The 23,612-nt window shown below is 36.2% G+C and overlaps 1 protein-coding gene across 3 annotated transcripts in view; it reads left to right on the forward strand.

Annotated features, from left to right (window-relative positions):
• Positions 1 to 23,612, forward strand: part of LOC145680916 (uncharacterized) — a 975,933-nt gene that overhangs the window by 758,931 nt on the left and 193,390 nt on the right. For all 3 annotated transcript variants that reach the window (XM_081752076.1, XM_081752077.1, XM_081752075.1), the window contains exon 6: positions 4,328 to 4,541. In XM_081752076.1, coding sequence (XP_081608202.1) covers positions 4,328 to 4,541 — 214 coding nt within the window. The remainder of the gene's footprint in view (positions 1 to 4,327; positions 4,542 to 23,612) is intronic.

Genomic DNA, 23,612 nt, shown 5'->3' on the forward strand with positions numbered 1-23,612 from the left:
TGTTATTTCTTTGATGACACTTTCAATGTACTTTTCGGCTGCAGGGAAGCAAACTGGACCTCACCTGATGTTCATATATGTTGTAAATTAGACCACAAGGAACACAAATTAAAAGGAATTTTGACATTTCAAATGTCGGAACTCGAGATATTCGAACATAAATTGACCATAGAAACAAACTGGACCCCACCTGATTCTTACATATTTTTTAAACTAAACCACGAGGAACACGAATCTGAAGGAATTTTGACATTCCGAATTCCGGAACTCGAGATATTCGAAGATAAAGTGACCAGGAAGCAAAAAAGGACCCCATTTGATTTTTATATATTTTATAAACTGGACCAAAATGAGCAATAATCTGAACGAATTTCGACATTCCGACTTCCCGAACTCGAGATACTAGAACTTATACAGAAGTTTTATGTAATATGTATAAATGTAACGAAGAAAGTTCTGTCGCTTTTTGACCTATCACTTAAAGCATCGATATGTCACCTAAGACATACCTGGAAGATCAAAAATAGTACCCATCATTATCAATGACCTTCTGCTAACGTTCGGGATGGGCATGGATTCCTTCGCGGTAAAACTTGGTTTGCCGTGGAGCGAAGAAGATATCAAGTGCATTTAGCACCTCTACTATGGAGTTGAACTGGAGTCCTCTAAAGTGAGTGTCCAAGGAAAGGAACAGGTGATAACCGGACGGTACAATGTCTGGACAGTATGGCGGATGCAATAGTGTTTCCCATCCAAGGCGTAAGATGGTGTCCCGGCTCATTCTATATATGTGGGGCATAGCGTTGTCCCGTAACGGGGAACCCCTTAGCGATTGAGAAGTGTTGGCTCCAGGGTTTTGAGTTTTTCTTGAACACGGCTCAACTGCTGACAGTAGACAGTTGCATTGATGTTCTTCTCTGACCACCCAGTAGCAGTTTCCGATGCACGATGTCGTGAGCAGTCCACCAAACATACAAGAGGACTTTCTGTTGCATTGCTGATTTCAGCTGTTTTGGAACCGGTTCATGGGATTTTAACCATGATGACAGCGCCGTGGAGCTTCGTACAGGATCCACTTCTCATCACATGTCAACATCCTGTCCAGAAATGGCTCCTTCCTCAGACGAGACAGCAAAGAATCACAAGTGTCTGCACGCGAAGCCTTCTGGCCCGGAAACAAATCATCTGCAACACATACACCCACCTTGTAGTGCTTCCCAAATTGATGGAGGTGCTGGCGAATGGTTTCTCTACTAACATTGAATGTTAGCCCTAGTTCCTCACATGTCTGTCCACTGTTCGGCTCACTTGCTATCTGAAGATCCTCATTTTGTACATGTGTTGGTCTTCCGGCACGTGTGGTGCGTCTTTCGTGAGTGTTTCGTCACCGTTCTTAAACTTGCTAAACCACCCTTGCACTGTCTGCGTAATCACGACACCCTCACGAAAGGCCTGAGGTATCTTCCGCCCCGCTGCAGTGGCGTTTGATCCAAGTTGGAACTCGCATAGCATACACGCCCTTATGACGCTCTGTGGAGGTTCAATATTCACTCCGTTCTTACATAAGTTTACGTTGTAACTGAACTGCCACAACCAGGTAGAATGTCGGATATACCCACACCAACAACTGACCTTCACCTTATCTCCACTCATGGTATGAGGGTCAATTTTACACAGACCTCCACAAAAAGCGACAGAACTTTCTTGGTTACCTTTATATATCTCACAGAACATAATATGTTTCGTATAGAAAATATTGTGTTTTTTCATATAGCGTCTATATTAAACTTTAAGTTTTAATATCTCGAGTTCCGGAGGTCGGAATGTCAAAACGCCTTCAGATTCGTGTTCCTCGTTCACAAAATCTAGTTTACAAAATATATAAAAATCAGGGGAGGTCCAGTTTGCTTCCCTGCATCCTAGTTTTCAAACGAAACAGTTTTCCAGAGTGTACATTTTGCTCCAAACTGAGTTCTGCCCTGGCTAAGAAACGTAAATTCGTTTCTATAAGAGTCTTCAAAGTTACACTTGAAATTGTCGTTCGGCATTCTTGTAGCTTGTGAAGGCATGAATAATTCAAGTATGTTTGTTACATCATCTACAAACGAATATTCATTCGTATAGAACCTCCAATATATTACATTAAAAACACATGAACTACACAAAGAAAACCATTGTGCATTAGAGCAGATCTCTTATTAGCAAATGATTCTGCACACGCGCACTGCTCACATAGCCCAGAGCCTGAGCCTGAGCGCGAGTCCAAATTTAACTCAATCGCGATTGAGATTGTCAGAGGTGTAGCGGTTTACGTTGAATATACCATACCAACACTTTATCAACTAAGTCCTCTTAGATTTTTTTCCAATCCCAAAAAGCGGGTAGATTTTCGTTATTAAGATATGTTTAAGCGGGAATATATAACCTGAAAATCGGGTGGTACCCGCTAAAATAGGGTAATAAGCCAACACTAAGCTCAATACAAATAAGGGTTTGGGTACAAAACCTCGCGGCCAGAACCTCGCGGCGACAACCTAGCGGACCAAAACCTCGCCTAGCCAAAACTTCGCCTCCCAAAACCTCGCGGCCCAAAATCTCGCCGGGCCGAAACCTCGCCTGGCCAAAACCTCGCCGCCCAAAACCTCGCGGGCCAAAATCTCGCTTGGCCAAAACCTCGCCTTGCCAAAACCTCGCGCCCTAAAATATCGCCATACCCAAAATCTCGCCTGACCAAAACCTCGTTGTAATGATCTCGCGACACAGAATCTTGCCTGGTCTAAATTAAGCGAGACGTAGTGTCGCCTGGGAAGAAATGTCGTCAGGATAAAACCTCTTCACGACGATTTATTCAATGTAGAATGTTCTATATATTACTATGTGTATATATTTAGTAATAACACATAATTACATTAAAATAATGACAAGAAAAATTCTAGTGTATGCTTTGGAAATCTATATATATATAAATTAAATGACTATGTTTGTTACATTATACCTCTTGAGTCATCCTACCGATCTCAATCAAATTTTCAACATAGATGAGGTTCGAGCCTAGGAAGTCTTTTATAATTTCACGTTGTCGGCACAACAAAAGGGAGGGGAGTGGGAGATATATATTTTCGCCCACGAGGTTTTGGCCCGGCGAGATTTTGTCCCGCGAGGTTTTGGGCGGCGAGGTTTTGCCCACGCGAGGTTTTTGGCGGCGAGGTTTTGGCCCGGCGAGATTTTGTCCCGCGAGGTTTTGGGCGGCGAGGTTTTGCCCACGCGAGATTTTGGGCGGCGAGGTTTTGACCACACGAGGTTTTGCCCGGCGAGATTTTGGGCGGCGATGTCTCGGCCGCGAGATTTTGTCCGTATCCCACAAATAAGTTATATCCTTATTTAAGATCACTACTTATGAAACTCATGAAATTCAATTTGAAATATCATCCACTTAGACTGACATCTTTTATATTATTATTACTGTTTCCCCTTGTTTTTAAAAATAGTACTGCCACTCTTTCTTTTGTTAACAAAAAGGCACCACCTCCCTTTCTTAATAAAAAAGAAAGAGAAAAGAAAGAAAGAAAATCTATATCGCAATACACAATTTTATTGTTGATTTGTTGCACTCCGATAGATGTGAATGTTGTGGTTTTGCATGTGTCGACTGGCTTCTTATCGCAAGTCCCAGACACCTGCAATAGTTTATACGTGAAGGAAACACCGATCATATTTTATTCTGTATTTTTTTTTTACTTCCCAATAACGATAGCCGTGCCTCTTTGAAAAATTGCAACTTAGTTTTTTTTTTATTCTGCCAATTGTAAAAGTATTTCCGTACACTTTAATTTCCGTACACTTTAGAATTTCTGTACCAAGAATTTCCGTACACTTTAAGACATTTTAAGAAAAAATACCTTCTTTTCCTTCTGCAAATTTTGATTATTTTTTCCCTACGCTGGGGAGATTTCCCTCCATCTGGCAACTGTGAGCCGGAGTGGGCAAAGATTCTTTGCTGTTTTCTCGTCGTTACTTGATATTAGTGCTGTCGAATTTTTGTGACTTTTCGGTTTCGGTTTTTCAGAAAACCGATTTTCTGAAAACCGAAAACCGCAAATGCGGTTTTCAAAACCGAAACCGCAAATACCGTTTTCAAAACCGACATTTCTTCTGCCGTGTTTCTTCTAAGGTTGTGCATATATAATTTCTTCTTTATTAATGCTTAACAGAAAAATTAAATAAATTTTCAAGTGTATTATCCATGTGAGCCTAGCGTTATATTCCATTCTTTTGAAGTAAATGTCAGTAAAGTAATTGATTTATTATTACTATTTATTAATTTCAGATAAGTGGATCTCTTGGTGAAATTGTGTGGAGTGGTGAAGCCGATGGTCCTATCATAGTACGCAGTTTCCTCACAGGAAACGTTTACAAAGTATTTCCAGATGAAGTTCCACCGTCAAATACTCGATTAACTGATCATGGAGGTGCTGATTACTTCGTGATAGACTCATTTATTACAGCAATTGCCACCAAAGATCCGCGGTACATTAAAACAGGTAGATGAAATAATGCACGAACTTGATGCTTTTGCTTTGTTTATGTATTTAATTTTATAGATAATTGTCATTTCATAACTTAATCAAATACAACTTATTCGTATGATATTCTTTTTACATTAGTAATTTAGTGTACGAAGATTATTAATTACAAATATTGTCATTGAATTTGTTTTAAAAAGTGAATCTCAAAATATTAACGGATTTATGAGCTTCTTAATCCAAGTGAGAAGTAGGTTTTGGATGCCCATTCATATGTTCAATAACCTTATATAGGAACATGTGTTCTACAAATTAAGGGTAGTTTACTGAATGGTAAAAAACAAAATTTGCGATTTTCTCTGAAAATGCCTTGAACGGTTTTGTTTGTGTTTTATACTTCAATATTTCGTTAGCTGATCTCAGAACATGTTATTCCTCTGGGAAAATCTAGAAGTAGTTTTCTCTAGAGGGTGTTTTTCTTGGACGATTTTCTCAGAAGTAATTTAGGCGATTTTCCAAATATATGTAATAAGACGTTTCTTGTGAAGAAAATCACATGAGATAGTTGATCTTTTGGAGATTTCATCGAAGGAAGTTTTCTAAAAGGAATAAAAAAACGCCTTATAATTATGTTCATATTTCACTAATAATTGTTTCAGTAATAACTGCAGCGTGAAAGTTTAGTGCTGTGGGCCCTACATTATATTTCTTATTCCTTTTGTACTTTATGTAGAAAATCATATCTATGGAGCCATGTTACAACGATATTGTATATCTATGCAATAAATTACTTCCATTTTCGTATCTCGATTTCGAGCAATGGTGCGTAAAAGTACAAAATCTGTTGAGTAGTAGAAGAAGAAGAAAAGAGATAATATGTTGTTGATTCTAAAATATAAAGAAATAAGATTTAATGTTAGTAGCTTAAATATCTATGTTGGTTTTAAATGTATAAACTGTACTCCTAGTTACCGTAACAGTAAATAGTTGTTTAAAGGTTGCTATGACCATCGAAAAAGATTATTATTAATGGAGTTGCGAAAAGAATTAAAAAAAGTAATAGAGATATAGGTGACATGTCTCATTCAGAGTAATTTAGTCGTGTTGACATATTTTAAAATCTACACGAACTGTTGGCTAAATGTAACGTGTAAGAATAATAAGTTAATAATCATTACAGTGTCCACCTTAAAATACAACAGAGCAAGAAAAAGAAAAAATAATGTAATTAATTAATTAATTAAAACGCTCGGAAGCGGATTTCAGATAATGTGGGGTAATCTTGCAGACTAGCATCATGCGTTAATTCATCCCGAATACATACATAAATCTAGAGGGAAAGCACCAAAATCGACATAGGTTCGTAAAACGTCATACCGCCGTTTCTGGGATGGAACACGCTGGACTCTGGCAAATATAATATCGGTAGTTTCTACTCTCACCACTAAGTGGAGCAAATGTAGTTTAAACCAGTTGTGAGGATGGATTGTTGGTGAGGAGCATTGCTTTGATTTTTGTTGTGCTAAAATTTCTGTTGATATATCGTCACCATCATAAAACGAGAATTATTTAATAATAGGTGATTTACTCATTACATACTTTTATTCTTTAAGTTTTAAGTTTGCAAATCACCGTGGTTATTGCGCCGACTGATACTTTTTGGTGGTGAAACATGTACAAACATGTGGGAGTAGGGTATTCTATAAACCGACATAACCTTTCATTTACAAGTCTGCAAACCGACATACCTAACTTGCCGTAAAATACGAAGTCGCGGAACAAAACGTATGACTTTAGATGATTGATTGCCCATTAAAGGTGTTTCAGATGGTTGGAAAGAAGAGGCCAAGGGACCCACTACGGTATAATAAAGAAACAAAGGTACGTCAATGGGATCAAGAGAACATGGCTAATGCGATAGAATAGTATGAAATGGTGTGATTGATAACATCAAAGACTTTGCAGGTGCCACAGAAAACTCTGAAAGGTTAGCTAACCCAAAGTATGGTACTCCACACGAAGCAGCTAAATGCAAACATCGTAGAACAACAATTTTCCCTTCTCAATATATTGGAAGAGAAACTTGTTCGCTATTTATTGACTAGGGAATCGTGCTTTTACGGTTTAACAACGAAGGATCTACGGTTATTAACCTTGCAACTTGCAATAAGAAACAAACTTCAGCATCCGTTTACTATCACCATGGCTTGAAAATCGTGACTGTGTTTATTTTTAAAGCGACGCCCTGAGTTGTCTGTACGGAAAGCAACGGAAACTGCGTTTGCGAGAAAAGAAGATTTCAACAAGGAGGCTGTCGACCGATTTTTCAATCTGTTATATGCTATTTTTGATGAAACAAATTTTACCCCCTCACCGAGTGTATAATGTAGACGTGACAGATTTGACCATTGTCCAAAGCAAAGTCCCCAAGTATTGTGAGGAAAGGCAAGGGACAAATAGGTACGGTCTCATCGGCGGAAAGAGGATCTTTGACAACAATTATTTGTCCTATGAATGCAGCTGGCGAAAATTTTGTAATTTGGCCTTTGATATTTTTTCGCGGAAAAATATGTCACAATTGTTAATGCGAGGAGTCCCTGCTGGTTCAGTTGGTGCTGTTCATCCATCAGGGTGGATACAGAGCAACATTTTTCTCTAATGGCTTTGACATTTCATTGGCAAGACAAAACCTACAAAGGAAGATTCTGTTCTCATTTTACTGGATGGTCATGCCAGTCACACAAAGAATTTGGAAGTGATTGATTTGGCCAGGGATAATTTCGCTCAACTCATTCTTTTCCTCTACATACAACGCACATACTCCAGCTCTTATATAACAGTTTTTGTGACACTAAAGTCTTATTATTCAGAGGAAATTAGACTGTGGGCGCCTTCAACGGGAAAGCCAGTAACTCAATACGATATAATGAAGGTTCGCGGCCGCGCTCACATCAAATGTTAAACAGCAGAAATTGCTATGAACGGTTTCGAAAAACTGGACTGTGTCCATTGAATTGAGGAGTGTTTTTGGATGCAACAGCTCAAGCAGGTGAACTTAACGATAGTCAAGATGTTGTTAGAATTAGTCAGATCCACTACGTCCACACAAGTTTCAGTAAAAAATTCTTGTATAAAATTGACAACAGACATTATTGTCATTTTGTCATTTACTCCAAGTGATTTTTGCGAGTAATGCATATAAAATGTAATGTAATGTTATATTGTAATAAAACCTTTCAAACAGTGATAATTTCATTGGGTGACCTAAAGTAGAATTTGAGACCGCATCGACCTAAGAAATTTCCCCCTTCAGGGCCATATCTTCGATCATGCTCAAAGTGAACTGTCAGTGTTTTAGTAGTATTCCCTCATTCATATATTGACAATCCCCGGGGAGAATCTTCGAAAATCATCACTGCCTATAAATAGTTTTTCATAACAAATCAGAGGATAATAACTTAATATCAAACATACTTAGTATGTTGTTTTCAACTGTGGATTTTAGATTTGCAATTCATATAATGTTCCGTTCTAATCAAATTTGAAAGAAAAGTAGTTACCAAAGATTTATTCAAAGAAATTTTCTGTCTTCTGATGAAAATGGGAACACACTTTGTAAAACAAACAAACAAACAAACAAAAAAGGAATTCCTGTGGGACTTGAACACCAACTTCTGATTGATAGACTATTGACCCAAACCGTTCAACCATTTCCTATGCATTCACAGAGGCTCTTTTGACTTTTCTGTAAAGTAGTTTTCTGTTCCACATTCGTTTTAGTTTATTTCGGTATAACTATGAGTTTGCGGTGAATATTTGGCCGTTACAGGTCTTGCAATGTATAAAAGTGTTTTCCGAATAAATCACATTCGATTTTACGCCCTAATAACTTATATAAAACAGTTTGAATCCTTAAAATGATTGGGGTTCGAGTGATCATAAATATTTTCATAGTTAGGAGTCTGGATATACAACCACGCTTAACGTAGAGATTTAGTTATGTGACATATGGCACTGTAGAGATCCTTCAATGCATACGCCCCAGTGGCTTCAAAAGGTTAAATACATACGTAGTTTGAGATGTTTCCTGTAAAAGATATCCTACCGAAAAGAGTGAATGTGTTAATAAATTAGCCAAGTGCCTATAAAGGTAAAATTACCTTATTTGGAAATAGCAGTTTTCTTTTACCCCATCTGCGGTTTGCCAAGTGTTTATAACTTCACTTCACAAAAGACCAAATAGCACTTGGCCAAGTTATTTGATTTCAGTACTTTTGTGGCAGTCGCTTGACTAACGTTCTGACAGTTTCACTGTTTTCTACGAGATATCACTCCTTTCTGTAAGCTTGTATCGGCATTTTGTTGATTTTCATGTTTAATTAAAGCCCTTTTCCACACCGAAAGGCCTACGAATGTTTAGATCGTTTCTAGAGAAGCAAGATGATCTACCGTCTATATCGTTTGTGAATACTCTGTACTTCAGTTGGGAATTAGATCAATGGTACTGTGGTCGGTTGTCATTCTAGCGGTCCCTGGTTCGATTCCCGGTCGCGGCCTTACCTTTTTCTGTACAAGTATAATAGATACTGAGAATTTGATTCAAGAGTTTTGTATTTGTTTTCAAAAATCTGTAATGTTTATAATTTAGTGAATACAATGATATAGTGCCCTCGAGTTATCAATTGCATATTCCTGTTTTTCTTCATCAATTTGACTATTAAAAAGCTATTGTTTTGAACGAACAGAAAAGGCAATTTATTTAGGCAAGCTAGAATAAGTAACGCTTTAGATGAGGGATTAGCGCTGTGGTTTCCTAATCCCGCGGCCCAGGTTCAATTTTCCTCATCGTTCACACTTTTTAAAATGTTTTATTTACAGGGCTGAGCTCCAGTTGGATGCTGCTAATCGAAAGATTATCTCCTGTGGAGAAATTCAGTGATGATATAATCCTGAAAATAAAGGAATAAAAATGAATTAAGAAAACTAGTTAATTCTGTCAATACTGTCAATGGTTCTATATTTGACATTATCCGTTAATTTCGTGCATTTTTAATTGTTATTTATTGACACTATATTCTCCCCTTTTCTCTTTGTGTTTCAATGTGTAAATTTTCACAAATATTGTACAAATCAGGAACCTCTAGTTATATTTGCAACCTAAGGGGAAATGCACTTAGTACGGATAATAGTCTGGAGGTGACCCATGTAAAAATTTGCGACACCGTAACGTTTAGTATAAAGTTTTTTCTTTGCATTTTATGATAGTTAGGTACTTCAACCTTGTCACCTTGGCACTTGTGGACAATTCTCGTAACCCTTTCAGATTTGCGAGATTTCATCTGAAATCTAAAGGCTCTGTTTAAAAATGACTACTTACACCTGTAAATGTTGCAGCGATATACATTATATATCAATTGAATTGCAATAGAAAACACTTTCAAATGATATAACGCACATGAGAGTAATACGTATAAGAGGGAATTTTAGTGGAAAAATTCACCAAAATTATCCTTTCGCGATTTGTCATTTGTTATGTGGCACCGGCTTCAAAGTATTAGCAGAAACAAAAAAGAGAGTTGAGGGTGAGGTCAGGAGAAGAGAGCCTGGACAAACATTTTTCACATATGTTTGTATATGCAGCTATACAAAGTAATAATGACGATTAATTGGTCAGATTTCAGCCGTTGCGCTGGAAACATCTAATAGCACCCGGAATGATGCATACCCTGATGTCTTTCATTGGTTGCGTTGGCCATTTTATGCAAGGAACTGGTTCTGAAGATCTGTTGCATGCAGCGTACGGTATGTCTGAAAAGGCATGTCCGAAAGCAATCAGAGGTCTGTGTATGGTAGTGACGGTACTTCTCGAGGACTTTTCGAAAGTGGATTTGGGAGCGTAAATGCTTTTTAGATGGAACTTAAGAAAATCCGACACAACCTCAATGGTAGATTTGTGTAGACATTCTGTTTATATCCATCATGATAATACACTTATTCTTACGATCCTAGAGGCAAAGAGATTTGTTACTTGGAATATGCTGTCTGAAGTACATGACACCGTATTTCTTGGCAGCAGAACACTGGAACTGGAACTATGCACGATATATCACGTAGGACGTACTAGAAATGGAAAATGCCTTACCTGTAACGTAAGAACTCTTCTAGAGAAGGGAGAGCACGTCTGTAGACACAGATCAGATGCCTGGAATGTCGTGCAGCTTGACCAGTTTGGAAAGCAAACTTACATCCAGTATGGCAAAGGAAAAGGTGTCCTTGTTGGGATGAGCCTGTCTGTTGATCAAGTTGCAGGGCGGGTCCTTTCGCATCCTATCTGCAGTACATTGTCTATGTTAACGGATACGATGTTCGAAAGTATACCTCATGATGTGGAGTGTGGTACACATAAAAAGTCAGACAACGGAGACAAAACTTAGATGCTAATGACCAGAAGAAAATAAAGCTGGGTCTGTTCCAGTACATACACCCGCTGCCTGTTCAAGAAGAAACTGTAATAAAAATCGTCAGTGAGCCTAAAGCTGATGAAGAAGTCATGATGCATTATTAATTGATGACAGAATGGCCACCTTTTAAAAACAAACTGCCAAATGGATTTTATGACAGCATCCACAAAGAAGTAGGAATATAAATCTTAATGCTCTTCTTCAATATGAACTTTCTCCCATACCGTTCTCCCTGTTTAATGAGCATGGTAACATGCGAGAGGGTAACAAGCCAATACTGACAAATAAATTTGCTGTCATTGTTTCAACAAACAAAAGACCAGATGTGATGCTAGTGGATGGGAATGCTTTATTGTACCTTGTGCAGTGGCCAGTTAGGGATATTATGTTAGATCTTTATTCCAACATGTTAAAGATAAGATTCGATGACCATGATACGTACGTAATCTTCGAAAATTATAAAACTTCATCTATAAAGTCTCATGAACAAGACAGACGTTCAACTGTTCAACTGGTGGTGCAGTGCAACTTGTTTTGACTCTCTCTACACCACTGCTCGCGCGAAGTGCTGTTCCTGATAGTGTGCACAATAAGGTACAACTCATTCATCTTCTATGCTCAATTGAACATCCTAACCCTCATGTAAAGTTTATAAATAGTGATAGAGCCATGTTTACGCATGAGGACGCAGATGTCACACGTATCAGTTACGCTCTGCAGATGGTTTCCCAAAATAGAAAAAAAAGTGTACAGCTTCTCAGTGATGATACGGATGTTTTGTTGTAATATTAAATTTTACTGAAAGTACAAGCCAGATGCCTTTCTCTTCATGAAAAAGTTCAATGGCAAAATAATTGACACAAATGCAAGTGTTATTCATTTTGGCAACAAATGCAAGAAAATACGAACTTTACACGCTCTTACAGGATGATTCAATCTCTTATCCGTATCGTAAATGTAAAGCTGCCGCATCCAAACTCAGGGTTGTAAATGAGCGAACTCATTTGAGCTAGCTCACTAGAGCGCGCTTTTTTTTCGTGAGTTTTATCATGAGCCAACTCGTTTTGAAAATGTGAGCGTTGAGTTGAGTTTTACTTGAAATATAGGTGAGTTTGAGCAAAAACTACGCTCAAATTGAAGCTCAATTCCGATTTTTGTTATTTTCACAAAATATTGTAATCGGCCATATGTAAGTTATATCTTGTCCGATCACTGAGATGACTTGATATTCTATTAGTGTCATTAAACAAGTGACACACGGTTAGGAAAAATAGCGCTAGAAATAGCTCCTAAATGCAACAGGGACGATTTTAGAATCTCGTTTAGCTAGAATTTATCAAGAAACTGATGTGTTTGCATCACGTTTGTTTAAAAACAGGATAATTATGTGTGATCCAAAGAGAGAAAAAATACCTTGGCTTGTTTATAATAGAAACTTCACTTTTAAGGAAACGAAGAAAAATGGAAGCATTGTTGTAAGCAGTAAATTTTATTTTGTTAAGTTTATATTAAGTTTAACATCCCTTTCACCAACGAGGCTATATGAGACGGGACATACTGATTTACATGGAATCCGAACCACATGAGATCCCGCCGGGAATCGAACCCGAGTTTCCCACGCCAAAGGCTACGCTAATCACTTAACCACGAAAGAGCTCTGCAAACTTTGTGTTGCGAAAATAATCTCCGTATCTAAGACCTCATCAATGAATATTTATCGTCACATTGACATTGATTTTAAATAACGTTATACAGGGTAGTCCAAAAGTAGGTGTACAGACTGCATCGATCAAGTATGACATTTTAATTTATTAAAATAATGGATTTATTTGCTTTGGTTTGTTCCGAGCTTGAGTTATAAGTGAAAATAAATTAAGAACAGATAAGGAAGAAACTAAGTCAATATCTGTATGGATAACAAAAAATAAATGATATAAAATATCATGACCGATGAGGATGGAACTGTTTACCTACTTCTAAGCCACCCTGTATATAATTTTATTAAGTTATTTCCGATCTTCTTTGTGGTATTTCTAAAAATAAAGAGGTTAGCTGAGTACCATAAAGTGTTTCATTTGGCAGCCAGTTACCTGGAAATGATAGAATATTTTAATGATTTCGAATATTATGGTATTATCTTGTGCCATTTATTGAAATTGTGAAGCATATAATGCACACATGGAAAATGAAGAAGCATAAAAAGTCAGGTTTGAATTTTGACTTCGTGGTTGAGAAGAAGAAAATATTTTGGGAATTCATGAATTGTGTAGTTCTTTCATCAGGAAATCCACCCCAGTACCTTACGAATTATTTAACTTAAGAACAGCTTAACTATTCTGAGTGTAAATATAGCGCAAAAACACCAACCAATCTGGGCTGGGTGACCTCTAAAATGAACAATTGTAACCTGCGTAAGGGCAGGGCAAAACTGATGGACTTGGGACCCAACTAGGGTGGCTCAGTGGCAGATTGTTCAACTCTGGTGTGAGGGGTTTCTAGTGAGATCCCAAGCTATGTGAGTTTGTGGTGGACAACATCGTGCCCGTGGGGTTTTCTGGATTTTTGAATTTCGTACCACAATCTCATTCCACTAATTGTTTAATAATCATGCGTCTTGCCTAAGGGCTCAGCTGTGGGACGTTAGATTAATAATCTCATATAATGAAACGTGCCTACTGAGATAGGCTAAATATGGAACACAAATTTACTATTTAGCTATGTAGATTCACTGCGGATGCGAGTTGTAAGAAGTTAGTTATTACGCGCGCACCCACTATCGCTGTCTTGCCAATTTGTACAAATACCCCACCACATATCATGTTGGACCCTAGCAGAACCGGATCCAGGATTTCCTGACGGAGGTGCACCAATAATTAACATAAAACTTGATTTTAAAAAATGCGTTTAGGCATCTATGGTGTGAATGAGGAATTGTCCTGGAAATGCTAAGTGTCTGCTCTCGGCGAATCCTTTTCCTTCAACCTTCAGAATATTGACTCAAACTATTGATTTTGCAAAACCTCGCTTTGTTTTATACTCTAACGGAAACATGACAACAGAAATTTTCGGAAATTGTTGTTAATTTTATTGGTAATTTCTCGCTTTAGGTGGTGTATATGTACAGCAAAGGGTGTGCACGTGCACCTTTCTACCCCACTAAATCCGGCTCTGGCCCCTAGCTTCGTTATGCCCGGAACTGATTAAATGCGAAATAAGCTTGTAGCGATTATTTAGATTATTTCCTATTTGTATATGGTTGTTTCCTTATGTTTATACCCAGTGGGAAGTTTGTCGTACATATGGACAGCTTAAATAGTTCCACTAAAAGCTAGATAGATTGCTTGGCTAAAAATTGGAAATTTTATGCGGATGTTATTGGTGGTATCCTGGAACGCAATCTGCGCTTAATAGGTAAATTATCAAATGTTTTAATTAAAAAGTTATATATGATATATAGAGATGTATTGTGACGATAGATTCACGAAGTTCATGCTCACGAAGGTATACTTAATCACTTAAACAGCACCTCCCATTGCATACGTTAGTTCAGTAGTTCCCAACCAGTGTGTCGCACACTCCAACTGTGTGAGTCGAGAAATGTTAGGATTTAAAAACCATGAAGCATTTAATAATTAGTTAAAATTAATTTTGAGACAGACTGTACCGGTTAACGCATTCAGTGACAGACAATGCTCAATACTACATAGACACAGTACTTTATAGAAATGTATAGTCTTACACTTTTATAATTTATATTAATAATAAAAGCAACCAAGTGTGTCATGAAGTCATGGATGTTCAGTGAAGTGTGCCATGCCCCAAAAATGGTTGGGAACCACTGTCTTAATTGATAAGGTGAAGTAACTTTAATTTAAAATAAAAGTTGCAGTACATATGCTATGAACTGTTTTTAACGCTTGAATATTAATGATCGGTTAGAACATTTTTATTTAATTCCTCTTATTGATAAAAGTATAGGAACTTCTAATGAAAGCTGTGTCATTTTTTAAAAGTAAGATTGTAACATAAATGATAATAATTAGTAGGAGGTAGAACTAATGTGACAATGAAACAGTTTGTAACAAGTTTAAACAATGCTTTTTCTGTCTTCCTTATGAAGCAATTCTTAATGCTTTTTCGATATAATTATCTAAGCGGGCGTAGTAAGGTCATTTAACAAAAGAGTAGTATTGTGTGTATTAAATTAAATTTCAGACTCTCCCAATTATCCTCACTCCTCTTTGCAAGGAAAGGCCAGATTAGGGAGACTAGTGTACACTGTTTTTTGGAAGTTAACTTTTAATACGAACTTCAGTTGAACATTTGGTCGTGATATTATGCAAATACCGAATTCATAAAGAGTAACTTTAGTTAACTCTCTGCAGAGAGTGCATCCTAACAAAATTCAGGAGTTAAATAAATACAGGGAGGAAATCAAACGAAAAAATGATGTAGAAACAAAGAGTCCGCAAAGTAGACAATTGACATTGGAAAGTGTCTGCGAGAAAATTTTGAAAGTGAATGATAAGGTTGACAGGGCTGTTATGAACTGGCTAATTAATTTTTTGAACCGCCAAAAATATCATGTCACAATCGCGCACAAGACTGCTTGATAAACTCTTTGAAATGCAACTATTACTCAAAATGAATTCAAAATTGTAGTTTAATCACGTTGGAATAAGCGTCTTCGGTCTCTGACTTGTATTGTAAGGGCGCCGAATGTGCAGGGGCAGACACTATTATAAGTCACGGAGACAATATTTTAGATAAATGCATATTCAGTGTCGGGATACAGATCATGACATATGCGGGGTGCTTCCTTTATTGAGTCGTATATGGTGGTCAGGTTTATATAAGCTATTTTATTTCTGCCTTATTGCTTTTTGTCCCCTGTATAAGTTAGTTTCTTAAACTATCTTTCTTACTTATACTTTCTTTTTAAATTAATATGTTTTTCCTTAAAATATCCATTTTATGTTCAGTGGCGTATTTACAATTTTGCTCCTTGAGTGGCTTTGCTAACTGTATTCCTGGAAATGCGAAAATTTTGCAAAATATTTCATTTACTTTAAAACATTAAATTAAATTTCGGGGGGCCTAACCCCTCAAATACGCCACTGTGTATGCTGGATCGTTCTCAATATGCACCATTATAAATATTTTAATTATTAAATCATCGGAGAGATTTATTTGCAATTCTTCTTATATTGAGCGTCAAGTTGAGCTAACTCAAATAAAAATTTAGCCTAAGTTGAGCGCACCCCTTTCTAAAACCGTGAATTTGAGCGTGAGTTAACTCACTTTTTACCCTCTGGGTTTGAGCTTAGCTAAGCTCGTTTCAAAAGTAAGCATTTACAACCCTGTGCAAACTCTTACTGAAACATGAAAGCCTCACGTAGAGTTATTTGGAGACATCCATGTACATCACAAGGTGATTTTTAAAGCTGGTAATAAATTCATCGCCGTCTTGTACGGAGCAAGAACCTTCTAATCTATGAATCAACTGCGACACGATATCTTTACCACTAAATAGGATTCTTCATCCAACCTGAAGGCACTGCCACCAACAGATGAGGCCATGCATCAACATGTGAAGCGTGCCTACCTACAGATGATATATTGGAAATTGGCAGACAAACTCTTTCCTACCGAGTTATGCCTGGATGACTATGGATGGGAAGTTGAAAGTGATATTTGTCTTCCACGAACTGGAGTAACAATTGTACCTCCAGAAGTGATAAAGCTGATCTCCTGTTGGTGTGTGTTATAAGCGAAGTACTGTAATTGCAGTTGTAAATTGTGTAAATTATGGTGTACAACGTATTGCAAGTGTGTAGCAACTGATACGTGCATGAATGTGTACAGTGGACCACAGAAAGTCTTGATGTACAAGTCCGCGAAATAGGCAACCTAACTAACGCCTGCTCCAAGATTAATTACGCCTGGTTGTAGCTAGCACAGCAGCATGAAGTTGCCCCCAACTGTTAAAAGCACAAATCGTAAAGAAAGCTTTTGGGCACAAGTGGAGTGAAACGCTGGCTGACGAAATGACAAAGGGAGTCTTTGGATACTTGTACTCACAGTACTTCTTATTTGTATGATACACATGTAAAACTATACACTTGAAACATATACGTATAACAGAGGCGCTGTTGAAAAGATAACAGTCGGGGGACTTAGTTAATCATATAATTAACTCAAATGAGGATTATATAAACAAGTTTACCTAGTTCAAATAACTATACAAATCAGCGTATCAAATAATATACGAATAGATTATGCAGTATATATGGTAGGCTATTTTTTTTAACTAACTCAAAGCTTTGCGCTGAGTTTAGAAACTATTAACAATGGTCCTACCTGCAAATCAATTAAAACTATGGATGGATCATTTGGGGGGAAGAACCCAACCCCCAATGAAAATTTTGGGGGTCTAACAGGGCGTGAGCTGCTAGGTTCCGGCGCTACTCATTCATTCGTAATACTACTTCGAAAGAAGAAATTGTTGATTTCATTATTCGTTAAATAATTTTTGAGGATGCTATTGGTAATTTATTTGTAATGGAGAACTTATGGGTATTAAAGTAGGCCTATTTCCCGTTAACTTACAAATATAACTTAGGGTTCATGATTTGTATAATATTTGTGAAATTTTACACATTAAGACACAATGAGAAAAGGGGAGAATATAGTGTCAATAAACAACAACTTAAAAGTGCACGAAATTAACGGATAATATCAAATATAGAACCAGTGATAGAATTAACTCTGCAACTCGTTTCCTCCATTCATTTTTCTTCTTTATTTTCAAGATCACTGAATTTCTCCACTGGAGATCATATTTCATTTAACAGCATCCAACTGGAGCTCAGCCTTGTATAAAAACATTTTTTGAAAGTTTAAACAGCAAACGCAGGAATCGAACGCAGGAATCGCCAGATTAGAAAACTACAACTCTAACCAGTCATCTAAATCGTTACTTTTTCCGGCACACCTAAATAAAGAGCCTTTTCTGTTCGTTTAATACAGTAGCTTGTTAATAGATTCATTGGCAAAACACAGGAATACGTAATTGACTCGGAGGGCATTATATTACTGTATTCACTAAATTATCAACATTACAGATTTTTTAAAAACAAAATACAAAACTCCTTTATTTTGAATCAAATACGGCGCGTGTATTATACTCATAAACAAACTAAAAACAAAACAATAGCTGCGTATCAATCGTGGTTAAGTGGTTCGACCAGTAATCTGAAGATAGTAGAATCAAATCGGATCCACGAACGACCAGTACATTTTTTTTTTTTACTTTAGAAATTTTGATGGCGATTGATCGGCGATGGCACACATTTTTTTTTCTTCTGATATTTGAATACTCGGATGTTTCAATACTTGAACTATCAAATCTTCAGGAATAAAAATAGTAATAATAATTATTATTATTATTATCTCATAGAAGATTAAAAGTGAAGAGCTTATTATCGCTCAGGGCATAACATTACAACCACAAATGTAACATTTGGCAAGAATATTTCGGTTTTGTTTAGTGTTGCTTACGAGAAGAGAATTTCTCATCTCGTTTCTGATATAAAATGAACAAAATTGAGACGAGAGTTAACATTTTACATTTACGATGGAACAAGGCTAGCTCAAATTATCGTCTCGCTTTGGAGATGGAAATCGAGACGAGACGAAAAGAATCGTAAACATTTCTCGTTTTATCTCGATTCTCAAAATAGTATATGTCTATTCTCTAAGTAACAATTGCTTTGTAGACTGAATCTTATATGCTATTTCGGAGCTCATTGATTTTTTATGTCCTGTGTAAGTGTTTTTGTAGCAAAGCTTTTATAATTACTTCTGCATATCCTAAAAGTTAGTTTATTATATGCCTTACTGTTCAGTGAAATTAAGTAATTTTTATTACAGTTATCTTCCTCGAAACGTACAGTAGATTACTTTCAACATGAAACTTCAGTGGAATGCTTTGATTTAAAATTTTGGTAGTTTCAGAGGTGTGTCCTGGAGGTCCAGACACCCTCCCGAAATCCCGATTTATCTGTAAGTTTTGCCTAATTTTAGGGCAACTTTAAAAATTTTAATACCATAATAATAATAATGTGTTGGATACATTAATAATTGGCAGGTCAGATAGTATAAATGTATAAGGACATTGACTTAAGAATCTCTTGCATTGTTTAAAGCCAAACTTCCGTGTAAAGAATTCTGTATATGCACATTACTTTGTAAACTTCATAACCAGGAAACATGTAAAACACTTGGTAAAAATCCAGAGTCAGGTATAAGGAAGTCTTGCTACAAGGAAGACAATTAAGTCACTACGACGTAATTGTAAAAATAAAAATTTAAAGTATTGCAAAAAATACGGGAGGTAGTTTTCAACCTGCATGTAGAGCTCAAGGAGAGCAGTCTCGACTAAACCCTCGTTTCGGAAAGATGCCGCGATTCAACATCTAAGTTTCTATATTTTTAGTGATTGTAATCTCAACGCTTCCATACCAAAACTGAAGTACATCAACAGCACTCAGGTTAGTAGTTTCTCTTAAGATGTCTAAATTAAGAAATTGTTAACAAAACCAAACAATCTTTAGCTTCAACAAAGTCAATTAAACTATAGTTTAAACTTAAGTTTAAATTTTAAATCCAAAACTTTATAAACAAAATAAAAAAAATAGCTAATAGCCACACTGCCCATGCGAAGCACTAAGCCGTTTATTAATTTAATTGTTATAAAAATCAAAAATAAATTATTTAATGACATATATTATGTGTAGTTATTTAGCTAGTTGTCTGGTTCGCTATCATCAAACCCAAATCAACCAAATTACAGTAATATTAGCATCAAATAATTAACCACGATTATAAATAATTAACACCGAACCAGACACCACATGGTGGCCAGTAATGATGAAAATAATAATAATAATAATAATAATAATAATAATAATAATAATAATAATAATAATAATAATAATAATAATAATAATTATTATTATTATTATTATTATTATTATTATCATTATTACGGAAAATATAAGACCTCAATATTACGTCCTATTGCAATGTAAATAAGCGTACTAAAGTTGATAGGAAAAGAAAAAGAAAGGATAAGAGACAGTGATAGAGAAAGGATAAGTGCGATTAGTGTCTGAAAGGAAATTAGAAAGTGTCAGCTCCTGGACAACGTTAATATCGAAACTGCGGATGCCTAAACAGAAATTAAGTAGGATTTGTCTTCACCACGATACATAGTATCACGCTTTGTTTGGTTAAAAGACTTTGGATTATGTATGCGTTATATTGATATTTTTAACAAAATATATATACCAATATAAGAAAGAATAGTTCCTATTTACAAATTTTGGTTGAACGGATATATGGAATGTGTTGGAAATGGCGAACGAAGATATTATTATTTCTAGCAATAGGAGTAATAGTGGAAGACGTTCGGAATAATTGCTCAGATACAATATCGTTTCAGACACATTTATGATTCTTACTAGGCCCTACGCATGATCCTTAGGAGTCGTATTCATGAATTGTTTGCTAAACACGTTACGTTTTCCACCACAGTACGAATCAATGTTGTAGACAGACATGTGACGTCAGTTTGCTAGTATTTCCTCTGTGAAGAAAGCAGTCTCCACTCTGACTTGTAAAGAAATTAAGCATTTTTCATTTTATTACATATCAGAAGTATGAATATTATAGTTCATAAAAACAACTCACGGCAGCGAGAATCGAACATGGGACCCATGAATTACGAAAAGAATGCTTACGCCACTATGCTAAGACTTCTCTGTTAAGTAAGAGTCAAAAAAACAAACAGTCGTTTATGGAGCAAATTGCACACGTTTACGATAACGACGAAACACACTGATTTCTGTCATGATAAAATACTATAGTCGAGGGACTTCAAATTAAAATTAAAAAACAAAAATAGACTTATAGTGCCTCAGAGCACTTTCTATTCTGATTCACCGAAAGTATCTCCGTATCTTGCTAGTATTGCAATTACAAATATCAACATCCAAAAATGCCTGAAGTTCTTTTTTCACTTACAAGGAGAAAGCAGACTTTGGTAAAGTAACATCAGGACCATTTTTTGCAAGGTGATCGTGAACTTTTAAAGTGTTCATATTACAAACTGGGGGAGCGCATTGGCCTAATATAACATAGAAAAAGCGCCTTAAAGTTTTCGACTCGCCTCATATGTCGTACGTTGTGGAAATTTATTAAGTGACGGCGTGGCAGAGTCAGAAGCATTTGTGACTCACCCTCCAAGGGTTACGGGTTTCCGCTGGTGTCAATTAATGTTTTTTTTTTTTTTTTTTGCTTCAACCAGTAAAACAGCCACTTTAGTTACAAGTAAAATGTTAATTATCCATATGTTTATAATGAATTAAAACAATAGAAATATTCATATCAGTTTTAAAATCTTTTAATATTTCATGGTAACTGACAACAAAATATCTATTTCGTAAATATATTGATATTACGAGTTATATTATGGTTACCACAGTCGTTGTGTAAAAAATGTTCTTATGCTTCGTGTCTACATCTGTTGACAGTGTGTGTATTACAAGCACTGGCACAAATGGCGCGGGGGATGAAGGGGGCATGTCCCCTCCAATCTTGAAACTGAGCGATTGTGCCCCCAATAATCCGATTTGAAATGTGTTTTTGGGGAGAAATGTGATGAATTGTGTCCGATTGCCACAAAGGAAAATGAGATGAAACTGATATCCCCCAGAATAAGCCTCAAATCTGCCCGCCTCACAATGTTGAAGACAACTCTGCTCCCCTGATCCTCCACAGTATTGTTTTTCAATATCATAAGTATTTTTTTATTTATTTATTTATGACTTCTTTTACGTGGCGAAGTTAAGGCTCTGCAGCCTTCTCCGAGCACTTAACCACGTGCATACATTATTATTTTTTTTTTAAGAAAAGAAGAGCACCAATATATAGAAAATATTAACAATTTCAAAAGAAAAGTATTGAACTGCATAAAAAAAGAATATACTACTTAAGTAAAAAAATAGTTAACACTTCAAAAACAAAAATTGAAAATAATATACAATAGAGGAAACAAAAATATGGAGAAACCTAAATTGAATATTGCATATAGCGATACTAGAAGTATGAATATATAAGCTGTACAAATTTACATAGGTTACCTATTGATTGTGTGTTCATATGTGGGTTATTAATATGCTCGTAAAACGAAGATGCCTCATGTGCTACCAATACCCTTATCTTTACTTAAGAGAAGGGAATTTACAGATTTTTTTAAAATTTGGCAACTGTGAAAACGTTGTGTATTAATTGAGATAGACTGTTCCAGAGGCGTGTAGTACTTACTGTGAAGGATTTTGAGTATGAATCAGAATTGTGACTGGGTATGGAGAGCAAGAAATTATCTTGTGATCTTGTGCTTCTAGTATGAAAATCTGATAAATATAAAAATCTACGGGCTAGATACGATGGTTCTGACGTAGTAAGTATTTTGTACAATAGGGTAAGATTATGTAAATTTCTTCTTCCAACTAACGTCAGCCATGACAGTTTTTTATAAAAAGATGTGAGATGTTCCCTGTAAGGGAAAATAAATGTAATGCAGACATTTTGCGCTCTTTGTAAGCGCTTTGATTGATTTTCTGTTAGATCAGAATAGACTGAGTCGCAATAGCCAAGATGTGGAAACACCAGTACCTTGACAAGTTTGATCCTTGGAGATATTGGTAAGAAATTTCTTAGTCGATTTAAGTATGCAGGACACCAAATGCTCCCTTACAAACTCCATTTATTTGATCTGACCAGGAGAGATTTTGATTTAGTATGCCTCCCAAATTTTTGACAGTTGTGGAGAATGGAATAACAGTATTGGACAATTTTATATTTGGGAGCTGATAGATATTAATAGAAGAGAGAATTCTTGGGGAGCCAATTAAGATGCACTGCGATTTTGTTGCATTTAATTTTAACCCATGAGCCGTAGACCAGTCCCTGATTTTGTTTAACTCAGTATTTATTTTCTCAATCGCATTATTAATATCTTGTTGGGGAAAAGAAGCATATAACTGAAAATCATCAGCGTAAATATGGTATTTACAATAGGAAGATTTAGAGAGATCATTAATGTAAAGGGCAAAGAAAAGGGCACCTAGTACGCTACCCTGCTGCACTCCACTGTTGATACAATGCCATGTCGATATATGATCCTGATTTATCACTACTCTTTGTTTACGTTCGTGAAGGTAAGAATGAAACCATTTAACAATGATTCAGAAAAATTAAACAATATTGATAATTTCTGAAGTAATATGTCAAAATCAATCGTTTGAAATGCCTTACTATTAGTCAAGTAGAGTCAGGAGCGTCAGTTTTCTGTTATCAATAGCCCATCTTATATCCTCCGTTACGTTAACTAGTGCAGTGCATGTGCTATGGTTATTCGAAAACCAGATTGAAGTGTATCCAATAAATTATTTGTTGTTAAGTATTCCCGAATTTGATCATTTACAATATATTCAAAAACTTTTGAAAGCACGGGAAGGACACTGATAGGACGATAGTCTGCGATATTGTCAGCGTTGTTCTT

This window comes from Thermobia domestica, chromosome 3, assembly GCF_964235325.1.
Source record: "Thermobia domestica chromosome 3, izTheDome1.hap1.1, whole genome shotgun sequence".
NCBI lineage: Eukaryota > Metazoa > Arthropoda > Insecta > Zygentoma > Lepismatidae > Thermobia > Thermobia domestica.